Source organism: Neurospora hispaniola, assembly GCF_033458365.1.
Source record: "Neurospora hispaniola strain FGSC 10403 chromosome Unknown B0T23scaffold_3, whole genome shotgun sequence".
NCBI lineage: Eukaryota > Fungi > Ascomycota > Sordariomycetes > Sordariales > Sordariaceae > Neurospora > Neurospora hispaniola.
Window position 1 is genome coordinate 345,486 of NW_026944408.1, and position 14,462 is coordinate 359,947.

Sequence of the window (14,462 nt, forward strand, 5' to 3'; positions counted from 1 at the left end):
GACTTGGGTTTTATCTGTATCATTCTTCTTTTGTTCAGGTTTTTGTTGTTCCTATACACAGCGGCACCATGGCCGCGCATTCCTCCTCGCTACATGCATGCCAACCAACAGCTCCTCTCCAGACTCCTGACTACTGGCCCATACCACATCAACAACGTCCCTTACTGAGCCTCAAGATCATTGCTCCTGTTGGTACAAGAGCGACCGCCCCACAAGAACCGAAGGGGGTTCGAAAAAATGCCGAACACTCGCGAGAACATGCGGAAGAGGAAATTGCCGGCTTTGAAAGGGATTCCGGCCATGACGTTGATGATACCAATTGTGCCTGATGAACAAAAGTTATTAGAGGTAGTAAAGAGTTTTCAAAAATAGTGGAAAACAATGATCAAGGGAATGCACACCTTGAGAGAGTTTTGACACCACGTCTTCCTGTTTCGTGTCCAAGGAGGGAGCGTAACGGTCCTTGAACCACGGATGAGCCATGATCTCGGCCGTGCTCACCCGATCCTCCGGCATCCACTTGAAGATACTGTGGAGCAAGTCCGAAAACACCTCAATGTCATCGAATTTCTTCGTAGGAAACTGGTCGTCGTCCATCTCTTCCTCTTCCTCTGTCTGTCCCCAAGTATAACTTGGTAACTTTGTCTTATCCCTCGCCCACTGAGCTTCAATAGCAGCCCCGCTGCGCTTTGTGTGCAGCGTTTCCAGTCCCAACGACATTTTGGACCTGATCGGATCCTCGTAGCCCGACTCCTCCTTGGCGTACTGCTTCTCCTCTTTCCACCGCTTGATCGAAAACGACAATGGGCTTAACACTGACTTGCCCGTCTCCGGATCAGTCACCATGTCGACATCCTGTAATGCAGTCCCATCTGGACCCCAAACTCCCTTGTACCACGTCCTGAATTCCGAGCGAAAGGGCTCGGGAATAGGACCCATGACCAGCTCCATGTTCTTGACCCCATACAACTTGTCGCTGGAGTCCGCAAAGGGGAAGTAGTCCAACGCGAGCTCAGCAAGCGTGACACCGAGAGACCAGACATCGCTCTTTGGTCCTAGCTTGACCAATGTTTCCTCTTTGCCCTCTTGATTTCGGCCCGTGATTGCTTCCTCTGGTGGTGCATAACCCAGCGGGATTCCCGTTCCCTTGCCAGTTGGCTCGGTGACAGGATATGACACGCCAAAGTCGATGACGGCAACGCTTGGTGAACACCATCCTCCACGGATTAACTTGATCATGTCCGCCTGTCCGATCAAATACCGAGGAAGTTCTTTTGGCCATTCCTTCTCTTTCATGTCTCTCTTCGTGGTGTTGGCGGGTGGAATCCTAGAAAGCTTCGCTATCTGCACGCCTCCGAGTGCCGCCACCAGTTCGTCATCCCCCATTTTCTCTACCTCCTCTGTCAGGCAAAAGAGAATGTTGGCCGGCCTGAAGTCGCCGTGACACAGCCCCTTCTGGTGTAAAAAATACAACGCCTGAACAAGCTGGAAACACACATGTTTGACCAGATCCGTGACATGTCCGTAAAATGCGCAAAAGGAGCCGAGGTTGGGACCGAGACAAGGGGTAATGAAGCAGAGGTGCGTGCCTTTGGGCTGATAGGGGAGCCAGAAGTGCTCTGTCGGTAAAGTGACGTGGTGTTTGCTGAGAAGGTATATATTAATTCTTTGTTAATGTAGTTCATAGTTTTATAAGATAGAATATAGGTTTTATTATTTACACTGCGTAGAAGAAAACGCTATATAAAATTCAATAGAGTACTATATAAAAAGTATAGATTGTACGAATATAACCGCGATTTGAGTCTAAATACTAAGATACTCGCTCTAAAAAGGAAGGTGTATATTAAATATAGGTTAAAAGGAATAAGTAGATTCCTCTATAATATTAGGCTTGTATTTACGTCGTAAAATAGGTTTAATTACTAATATTTTACAATAAACTGTAAATAATATAAATATTAATATTTTCTAATAAAAAGAGGCGATAGATATTTAATTATTTCTAATTAGTTCTATATTTAGCTTTTGTATAACTGGAAATTTCCTTTTCTACTATCGTTATACTATTAAAAATAATAGTTATTTTTATACTTAGCCGTTGTAATATGTTAAGAATTATATTTGAAATTCGTATACTTAGAAGGTATTACAAAAACGAAATTATAAATTTATAATATTACTAAATCTAGGGTTTATACTATCTAATTATAAAATGATATTACTTTATTATTAAATCTATTTAAATACAAATCTAAAGAAAAGAGAATAATTCTTCTTCTTCTCCTATTGTACTAAATTAATCCCTATAATACTGCGTAAAAGTCGGCCGTTAATTCCGAACTACAATACTAAAGTATAAAATACTTGATACTAATATAAATAAATGCCTTCCGAATATTTAAATATAAAATACTTATCGATACAAGGACTATTAATATATTAATAAGTTATAGAATATTGAAATTGTCACAGGGCTAGATCACATGCCCTGTGCCAGTCGTGCTATGGCTGGTGTATCTACTATACCCAATGCTATAGTACTGGGTTTGCCGTAGGTAAGAGGTTACGTGGTAGATCCATCCACGGATCTACCCTATGCCCTACATCTTGCCCTGGCTACACACACCTTTTCCGCTTCCCTCGTACAACAACGTATATTATATCTTATATTTAACGGTATATTCCTGTAATAGTTTATTATACCTTCTTTACGCTACGCGCACACAACTATCAAAGATTAGTAACGAATAATTTTCTTAATAATTAATTAATTCGTTTATTTTCAAGCGGTCTTATTATTTATATAGTATATAAACCGACCGAATATTATTAAAGGATTTCGTTAAGCGCGAAACCTAGGAAATTTTAATAAGATATTTAATATTAATAATAACCGTTTTATTTTAGTAAAATGAGTGGTTTCTAGGATTATTATAGTTACTTAATTAGTAATATAATTATAATTACTAATTAATCCGAGGATTCAATTTAATTAGCGTCCTCTATCTTTGTTAATAATATAGGTAGTATCGATATCGATTTTAACGGTCTATATATTTACAATATAATTAATAATAATTATAAAAAATAATTTATTACCGATAAAGACCTAGTATTTATTACAATAAATACTTATAGTAATAATCCAGTCCGATATACTAAGTAGACGGCTTTATAGCGCATTATATAGGCTATTATACTCTAAATATTCTATCTTATAACCTTCTAACTACGGGCTATTAATTTATCTAATATTCCGGTTTTCTATATTATTATTAACCCTATTACGGACGTAGTAGTACTAGCGGAATACAATTTTAAATAGAAGGAGGTTAATTACCGAATAGAGATTACGAATTTATATAAATAAATTAAAGATTTATAAAATTAGATTATTATTTAGAAAGCCGATTATTAGAAAGTAATTAATAGAATCTAAATTTTGAATAATACCTATAATAGTAAAATAATTAATACTATTAATAAAATTAACGATTAAAAAAGTACGATTATATTATTTAAATTTAGAATTATTAATTTAGAAACTAATAATAATAATTTATACTCCTTACTTTATAATATTAATATTAATATCCCCGGTAATTTAATAAGTATTAGAGGAATTAGTAATAAAGGGATTAGTAGAGGTTATACGGGTAGCTCCGGCCCTAACAACATTTTTAACAATAGTAGTAATTTTAGAAATAACGGAGGAAGAGGCGCTAATAATAATAATAATTACAACTTTTCTTCTACCCCTTTAATTCTAAGCTATTTAAATTATCGTCGGACTTCGGATTCTAATATTTTTAATATTAGTAGTAAGATTGTATTTAATTGTAATAATACCTATTATACTTAAAGAATAAAAATATATCTCTATTAGAAGTAGGATAGTAATTATTTCCCAACCGAATAGAATAAACTCTTTTATATTTATTACCGTTTAAGCAAAACGCCAATAACCAACTTAGAGTCTAAAATAGAAAAAATTATAATAATTAATAATCCGAAGAATTAGCCCTAAGAGACTACTAAAGCCCTTATTACCTACTTTAATACTAAATACAATACAATAGATATAAAAATTAACGCCGAACATAAATTCTAATAGCTCTAATATAAAGATAGTTTCCAAAATTTTAAGGATAAATTTATTATATAGGCCGACCGTTGCAATATAATTAATTCGATATACGTTTTTTAATTTAAATAGAAGATTAAAGGTTCCCTTAGTGTTAGGAACGTAGGCGAAAGGTAGGCTGAGGTAACTACGGTCGTAGCTATACGTAGGGGACGGTAAGTTAGGGGTTAATTTAAAGATGTATTAATAGCTACCGATTATAATAAAATACGTTCTATTAAACCTCTTTTATACTTATACAAACTCTGTTCATCCGCTAACGAATATTATAGAGCCTTATATTAGTCTAGCGCCTTAGTATAGTACCGGATTATCCTTCCCGCGAACCCGACCCAATATAAGTATTATCGTAAATAATCCTACGCTTTAATTAATAAAGGGGAGTAGTAGCCGTTGAGGTGCTTTTATATATAGGTTTTTAGCCTCCTAATATAACCCCCCCCTTATAAGTTCTGTCTTCGGAACCTCTATAATAAACGCCGGGTACTATAGTATTGTCGGGCGTTATTCGCTATAGCTATTAATATTATATTCTAGATTATAGCCGTTCTACTACTGGCGAGCCGCCTACTAGAGTATTAGTATTATAATGTCTATTCTTATGAATTCTAATACGGCCCCGAAGCCGGTATTAGGTCTAAAGAGCTAGCGTTCCGCCCGCTAGAATATCGGTATTATAATATCTATTCTTATAAATTCTAATGCGGATATAAAACCGGTATTAGATTTAAAGTGCTAGCGTGCCGCCTGCTAGAATATCGGTATTATAATATTTATTCTTATAAATTCTAATGCGGATACGAAACCGGTATTAGATTTAAAGCGTTGGTGTACTGCCCGCTAGAATATTGGCATTATAATATTTATTCTTATAAATTCTAATACGGATATAAAACCGGTATTAGATTTAAAATATTAGTGTATTACCCGCTAGAATATCGGTATTATAATATTTATTTTTATAAATTCTAATATAAATACGAAACCGGTATTAGATTTAAAGTACTAATATGCCGCTTATTAGAATATTAGTATTGTAATATCTATTTTTATAAATTCTAATATAGATACGAAACTAGTATTAAATTTAAAGTACTAATAGGGTTCCTAATTATTATTAAGACTATTATTCCGTAAGTGTACGAGGTAGTAAACTTTATTTTACTTAACGAAGAATATTATTTTGAATTTAAAAGTATTAATAAATATTTTAGAATATTAATATAATTATACCCTATAATTCCTTTCCCCGGATATTCTCTATTATCCGTATTTATAGCGCGGCTTAATATTTTCGTAGGGTACCCTCTGTTATTTACACTTACTTTAGAATATTTATATAATTAAAACCTAAAGTTCCTTTCGTAAGTTATTTTTTATTATTCGTATTTGTTGCGATTTATTATAATATTTGGATACGATCCCCCTCTTTATAAATTTTATTTTCGGGACCTTTATTTCCGTCCTCCGCTTTTTATAATTCTATATATTATTTCCTTTATAAACCTCCTTTACTTACGTTATTCTTTCTTTATTACCTTCCTATTACCCTTATTTTATTCTTTATATTATTCCCTTTTTTTTAATAATATAATTCTTAACCGCTTCCTCTACTCTCTTTACTATAGTCCGAAGTACGTGCTTTCCTATTTTCTACCTTTCCTTCCTACTTTTTTATAATTATTATTATTATTTATTTATTCTATTCTTTTCTTTTTAATTATCGCTTTTATTTTATCTTTCTATTTACCCCCTCCTATTATTTATATAATTATTTAATATTCTATTTACCCTACGTTATCTTATATTCGCCTACTTTAAATTATATTCGCTTACTTCGATTTATATTTATATAGGGACCTCCTCCCTTATTTATATAATATCCCTTCTACCTACCCTCTTCGCCTTTCTTCTCTTCTTCTTCCTATTTTTACTTTTATAATTATATTTGCTACCCCTTCCCCTAATTCTACGGCCGCCTTACCTACCCCCTCACTTAAGCCGCCCCTTACTATAAATGTACGTATCTTTACTATATACCTACGTATTAATTCCTATTTTCCTTATAAATCTAATTAATATATTCGCTTTTCCTCCCTATTTTCTTCCTTTTCGCCCCGTCCTCTCCTTCCTCTTACTTCGCGCTCGTAATTAACTTTTAATCAGCTACTCCTTTCTTATCCTTTAATAATATCCGCCTTCTTACTTATTTAAAATATAGTATTATTTTAATTTAAATATTTATTAGCGCTCTAACCCTAAATTTATACGAAGTACTTTATTTAATTAGTATATATATTTGTTAGACTAAAGGTACGCTATCTTCCCTTTATTATCTCCCCTATTTTTTTTTTTTTTTTTTTTTTTTTTTTTTTTTTTTTTTTTTTTTTTTTTTTTTTTTACTAACATCTTCTCCTTCCAGAGTTCAATAAGAAATCGCAATATTCGCTATCACTACGCCGCTACATACTCGAAGTCCCCTACGGTATTTGTAACTTTTAGAATAATATATAAAATATAATAACCGAGATTATACGCCTTACCGATATTGGTAGCCCCTTGCTTACCCTCCTCCTATAACGGTTATATCGGTTTGTAATAGTGTTTTAAGTTACGATATAGGCGCGCTTTATTAATAATAGTCTCCTTACAATATTATTTAATATATTTCGAATTAGGAATTTTAATTATAAAAACTATTTAAAATTTAATTACTATAATATCGGCGATATTAACGTTAATATCGATCCGGTAGCCCTTATTAATAGTTTTATTACTAATAATAACGGTTCTCCTATAAATATCTCTATACCGAACTCTCCTATTTATATTACCCCCTCCCTTAATTATAATTAAAGTCCTTAATATTAAATAGTTAATAGGAAATTAGTATTTATAAATAGAAAATTAAATAAATTATTAGAATTCGCGAAGGAGGATTATAAGTAAATAATATAAAATAGTATTTACGAATATTATTAATAGGTATAGTAGTACGTAGGAATATTCCTCCTAAGGTTGTAAATTTTAATTTTATATTAATAATAACAGACGCTACTAAAGATTTTTTTATTTAGGGTAATAATAGAAAATACGGATTATATTCTACCTAACGCCTTATTAATATCCTATATTAAATTAAACTACTTTCCCTTCCTATTTTTCGTCCCTTCTAGCATTTTTATTTTATATCTCCGCCTTATATTTCTATTTTCGTATCCCTACTTTACGCTTTACATCTATATTTTACATCTACATTTTACATCTACATCTTACATCTTACATTTACATCTTACATCTACGTTTTATATTTTACGTTTATATCTTACGTCTACGTCTTATATTTACGTTTTACATTTTATATTTACATTTTATATTTACATTTTATATCTTACATCTACATTTTACATTTACATTTTATATTTTACGTCTATATCTTACATTTACATCTTATATCTTATATCTACGTCTTATATCTACGTTTTACATCTATATTTTACGTCTTATATTTACATCTTACGTCTATATCTTACATTTTACATTTACATTTTACATTTACATCTTACATCTTACGTCTATATTTTATATTTATATTTTACGTCTACGTCTTATATTTTATATCTACGTTTTATATTTTATATCTATATTTTACATTTCTGTTCTAAATCTTTAAATAATTACTATTCTCCTCCTACTACCTAATTAACCTTTATCGACCTAATAATTAGCCCGCTACTAGTACGCCGCTACTATATCTTTTTAACTTCGTATTCTTTAAAAAAATCCAAACAATTTATATCCTCTTATAAAACCTACGAATTTTTATCGTCCGAATACCCCTTCTATTTAACCTAGAATTAATATTAATAACCGGATCTACAATACTTTACAATCGCCTTAATTTCGTACTAAATATTATCCTCCTTAATATTTATAATTTCCCTTCGTAGTACTACCGTAGCGGGATCCCTATAGTACAATTCTAATAAAATAATAGGAAATACTAAATAAATCCGGTAATATATAGGGAGTACGAATTAGTATACTATCTTCTTTTCCCCGACAACTTTAATAATTTAAAAGGGTCCTAAAAATTTATTTATTAATTTAGTATTTAAACAACGTTATTTAATATACTTTATATTAAATAAAACCTAACTTCTAATATTAAATTCCTTTAATTTCCGAATTTTATTATACTATTTCGTATATTCTTAATTAATAACCTCTAAGGCCGCTATAACTTCTAACTACCCGCGAAATAATTTATTAATCCGATCGGTAATTACTATCGGAAGGATTATCCTCCGCCTTCGCTCCGGGTCTATTAATCCCTAAAAATAATATTTAAAGAGTAATTCCAAAGAGGATTTTTTAATAGCAGTATAAAAATAATTATTATACATCTACTACACTAATATAATTTTTTCAATTTAATTAACCTACTCTATATTATAGAAAATTCGGAAGTATAATTCTAAATTCTAATTTTACTTCTCTATTTATCCGTCCGTTTAAGGGTACTAGGCCGTACTAAGGCATTTATAAATATTTAGGAATTTATAATAAATTTTCTAAAATTAATTTGTAAAAAGGCTACCTCTATCCAATATAATTAAATCCGGAAGGCTAAATTATTAAAAGATATTTTATTAGAAGAGGAATATAAATTGCTAAATATTAATCGTCTTTTATATAGGGATATATAAAATATATTTAGTAAAGTGGTCGATAATAATAAAAATTATATTATAAATCCAATTAAATATAGGATTAAATAATTTTAGTACTCTAGTAATAAAATTATATAAAATATTTTACTAAGGGATAATAAGGATAAATAACGACCCTAATAATCTATATAATTAGTAGTTACAAAGTTTAGCCTTTTAGTATACTAAATATTCACGGACGTATAATTCAATATCGGTTATAATAGTAAATTAATAATAGAATTAATTAATATACTTCAACGTTTTCCTCTAACCCGGGTATTTTACTATTACTATATTATAATAAACGTAGAATAGTTCGGCCTATATCCGTTCTAGAATATAAACCTAATATTAATACTATAGAATTTTATTTTCCCCTATCTTCCAATTCTTCGCCTATCTCCTCCTTTTACTATTCTTCTATACTTCCTTAATAATAAATAAATCCTCCTTCTATACTTCTAATAATTATTATTCTAATAATAATAACTATTCTTTATCCTTTTACACCCTTACTACTATTATATACCCGCCTATATTTCTTATAATAATATTTTTATCCTCCCTCTCTAATTTAATAACGGCCTCGCCTACGAATTTTACTTTTTTCTTTACTACTCCGTCCCCTCTACTATCGCTCTTAATTCCCTTTCACTTCCTTTTTTCCCTATTTAATTCACTTTCCTTCTATAAATTCTACTTTTCTTCCTACAATTTAACCTCTTTATCCTTTAATATTTAATCCTCTTTTATTTCTCTTATATCCTATTATTATTCCTTTTCTTTTACTATTATCCTCTAAATCTCCTTTCTAATTAAAATTACTTATTTTACTAATACCCTCGCTATTTAATTTTCCTTTATTACCCGACTCTTTTCCTCGCCCCCTTTAATAATTTTTATTAATAGGTAGTCGCCCCTTATTTCCTATTCTTCTCCTTATAATTGCAATTTCCTTAATAATTTATTTACTGGATTCAATTTTCCTGGATAATATTTAATCCTAAAATTATATATTATTAATTCTAATACCTACTAATTTTACTTTACACTAACCCGCTCCTTTTTTCAAAAATATTATAAATTTAAATAATTTATAATTATTAAAAACAGTTTATTTATATATAATAAATATTACCTCCACACTTTTAACACTCCTATAATTATTAATAATTTTCTATCTCTAACCCTATACCTAATTTCCTCCGGCAATTTCTTCCTTAAAAAGAAAGCTATTAAATACTATTTATTACTATATAATTATATAAAAACCGTCCCGATTATAAAATTTAACGTATCCGTCTCTATTCGGATCTGTAATACCGGATTAAAATAATATAATATAAAAACTTTTTAGAACTATTTTTTAAATTTTATAAATATTTCTTCTACTTCCTTTATAAATTCAAATAACCTCCGTTTATCCCCTTTTAATAATTCTGTTAAAGGTATAATTATTTTAGAGTACAACGTTATAAAGTATTAATAAAATCTTATAAACCCTAGGAAGACTTAAATATTATAAATGCTCGCCGGAACCTCCTATTCTACTATTACTATTACCCTCTTTAAATTTATCGCTATACCTTCCGGGGAAACAATATATTTTAAAAATAATATTTACTTTATATAAAATTCATACTTACTTAAATTTACATAGAAATTACAATTTTATAACTATTAAAGGACTTCTTTAATGTAATTAATATAATTTTTTTCATTTTTACTATAAATTAGGATATTATTAAAATAAATAATATATATAGTATTTATTAACCCTATTAATATATTATTAATATATATTTAAAATATCGCTAGTACGTTCGCTAATCCTATTAATATAATTAAGAATTTATAGTACCCGTACTTCGTATAAAACGCTATCTTCTCTTTATTTCCCTCTTAAATCTAAATTTTATAATATATATTCTTTAAATTTAATTTTATAAAGACTTTAATTAACGATAATTAATTTAGAATCTCTTAAATAAAGGGTAATACCGTCTAATTCTTCTTTATAACTTTATTTAACGCCCTAAAATCAATATAGAGTCTTAATTTTCTACCTTTCTTTAGAATAAAAATAATAGAAATACCCGTTAGGTTAATAGAGGAACGAATCCACCCCTTCTAGAATACTTCTACTAACTATTCGTATAATACTTCTAATTTTTTAATATTTAGTATATAGATCGGTCCCTAAAGCGCCGACTCCCCCTCGATTAAATTAATACAATACTCTAGCCAATTATATTAAAGTAAGGGTATAATTAAAGTTTCGAATACTAACCGGAATTCTTCGTACTTTAGTGGAATAATCGGTTCGGGGACGGCGGGCTCGCTTTCTATTTCTTCTAATAATTCTAAAAATTATAGTAACGTTAATTCCGTAGGGGGTATTAAAATAGAATAAATACTATTAAATATTATTCGAAAAATTTTTACCGGAGGGGTAAGGATTAGAGGCGATTCGGCCGACTTTACTATACTAAGTAGGATTATAAATTCTAATACTAAGGAAGAGGGGATTTCGAATAAGATATTCGTATATACGGGAGGGTAGAAACCCTCCTCTACCCTTACTATTTCCTAAAAGTCTAATAATAGAATTAAATCCTACTATAGCCCTACTAGGACAGTTATAATATTATATATTTCCTTCGCTAATACTATATTTAATATAAAATCGTTAATTTTAATATAAAATTAAAATAATTATTATTACTAATTAATATTAGGGTTCTATTTATAAAGCTAAAGGTAATTAAAAATAACTTCTACGGCCGGGGATTTAATTATAATAAAAGTAATTCGCTTTATTTACTTAATACTATAGGAATTACTTATTCTAATAAGATAGATAGTTGTACTATATATAGGAATAGGCCGAAGGGAGAAATTAATAAAATAATAGGGTATTAAATTAATTTTTATATTTGATAGGAATAAATACCTACTAATTAAATTTAATTCCGCGCCCGAATTTATTAATCCTTATATACTCCGCCAATTTCTATAAATCCTTATTAATAACCTTATTTCTAAGTATATTTATAATTTATCTATATTATCCTAAGTAATTATAATTACCGCTTTAACCGCAATTAATTCGGTATTCACTCTATATAAGGGGGTATTTACAGGGATAGAACAATTCTATATTAAATAGCCAACCTAACTATAATTATAATAAATTTAATTTAAATACGCTACTATAAAATAGCCTATTATATTATATTCGTAGTAAGTATTTAATAATTTTAGCTAGGTATATTAATTATACATATAACCTTTTTAATAATAAAGGGAATAAATAAAATTAGAATTTATTTAAAAAATAGTAGGGGGGTAATAGGGAAAATCGGAAGAATTATTAATACGGAATAATTAAGAAGAAATATTTAAAAAGGAGGTAAAAGGGTGCGAAAACGAAGAAAACGATAGATTATACCCTAAAGATACCTAGTATTAATAATACGATACGGACAGTTTAATATTTTTTAAACCTTCTAACCGTTTTACGTACGCTATTATTTTATTTATTATATTAATATTAACCGTTAAAAAGATACTTTATTTAAAAAAGGGGCGTAATTAATTAGCTTAAATAATAATTCGAATATATTCCGGTTAATTATATAATAGATTAAATTCTTTAGTATAATAGCAGTTATAAAAATTACAAACGGTTTCTAAGGTACTTTACTATATACGTTCGAATTTATTAAGAGCGGATTATTTAATAATTTAAATATTATTATTATATTCGATTTTTAAGAAAGTACGGAGGTTGTTCTATATAAATATATTATAAATAGTATTATACCCGGGCTTACTATAGAGAGCTAATATATATTTAATTTATATATTCTTAAGATTACCTTTAATATAATTAATAACGAACGAGAGGGAAATATAAGGGTATTCTTAAAAATATATATTAATATTATAGAAGTAATTTTATAATTATAAGAAACTTTTACTAATAAATTTAATAATATTATATTTAGGATAGTATTTAGTACGGACTAGTATAGCTATAATTAGTAAAGGGGTAATTATAATAATAACTACCGACGAAGGGGTAGTAAAAGGAAATATAGTAAAAATATAAATCTAATTATAAAAGAGGTAATTTTAATAATAGAACCCGGTAGGGATAGGAGGGTAATTTCCTATTAAATTTTATTCGGCGAAGCCTACAAACGTAAACTATTCCTATTAGAATATATACGAAGGGAGGTAATTAAGGAGGAGTTTAATTACGGCGAACCGAAATTCGAATAATTATTATTTACGTACGAACTTATTAGCTTCTAAAGTTTAGGGATACAAACGAAGAACCCAGGGCGGCGTAAGGGGGTAATTTTTATTATTATCTTCTTTAATAAATTCTATAATAGGTTAGTATTATTATAATAAGAATGGAAGAGGTTGGGTTGTTTTAATTATAGTAATTACGGGGGTAGTAGTATAAGAAGGACGAAGAGTAATTTTAGTAATATAAGAAATAAACCGGCCGTTATATATATATATTTTAATAGTATTAATTTAATTCCCGGAGGAAGAATTATTAATTTATTAGGAATATAGGCGAAAGGTAGATTAAAGTAACTACGGTCGTAGCTATACGTAGGGGATAGTAAATTAGGGGTTAATTTAAAGATATATTAATAATTACTAATTATAATAAAATACGCTCTATTGAACCTCTTTTATATTTGTATAAACTCTATTTATTCGTTAACGAGTATTATAGAACCTTATATTAGTTTAGTGCCTCGGCGCGGTGCCGGATTATCCTTCCTACGAGTCCGACCCGATATAGGCGTTATTATAAATAATCCTACGCTTCAATTAACGAAGGGGAGTAGCAGCCGCTGAGGTGCTTCTGTGTACGGGCTCTTAGCCTCCTGACACTTAGGGATATTATTTTAATCTAGTAAGAATAACCAGCTATTAATAATTTTAATAATTAATTCAAATCAATTTATAAATTAGTATAGAATTTCGAAAAATATTAATTTAATATTAAAATAGCCGGCGGCTACTACAGTACTAGTATTAATAATATTAATAATAGTAATAACACTTCTAGTAACTCTAATAGGATTATTTCCTAGGGAAGTAACACTATAGATTTAGATATTATTTTATACTATATAGTCCTATAAGCCGTTTAAAAGTAACGTACTACTAATAGCAAATACAAAAAATATAGTAGAAAAAACTATAATTAAAAGAAATATTAGGCTAAATTTAACTTAGGAAACGGTAAGGGTCCTATTAATAGTATAATTAATTGGAAGAATAAATTTAAGAATTAAAATAAGAAGGCCAGTTAGAACAATTATAGTAATAGGAAGGGCAACAACGTTAAAATTATTAATAAATCTAGTAATAATATTTAAATTGAGGTTGATAATTAGGGAAATATTGTATTTCCGTTATAAGTCGCTAGCGGAAGTTATTACTAGAAAAGGAGAAAGAAGGAATAGAAGGATATATTCCGAGCGAATTAATAAATTAAAAGGAATCTTTAAAATCTTTATTAATTAATTTAATTATAATTAGATTAGAGAAATCTATCCTTCTTTCTA

The 14,462-nt window shown here is 29.1% G+C and overlaps 1 protein-coding gene across 1 annotated transcript; it reads right to left on the minus strand.

Annotated features, from left to right (window-relative positions):
- Nucleotides 1-38: 38 nt before the first annotated feature.
- B0T23DRAFT_439541 (kinase-like domain-containing protein) lies at nucleotides 39-1,653 on the minus strand (the record flags this gene model as incomplete). Its single annotated transcript, XM_062840691.1, has 2 exons — nucleotides 39-325; nucleotides 402-1,653. Coding segments are annotated over 2 exons (1,416 nt in total), but the record flags the coding sequence as incomplete, so codon positions are not given.
- Nucleotides 1,654-14,462: the final 12,809 nt, after the last annotated feature.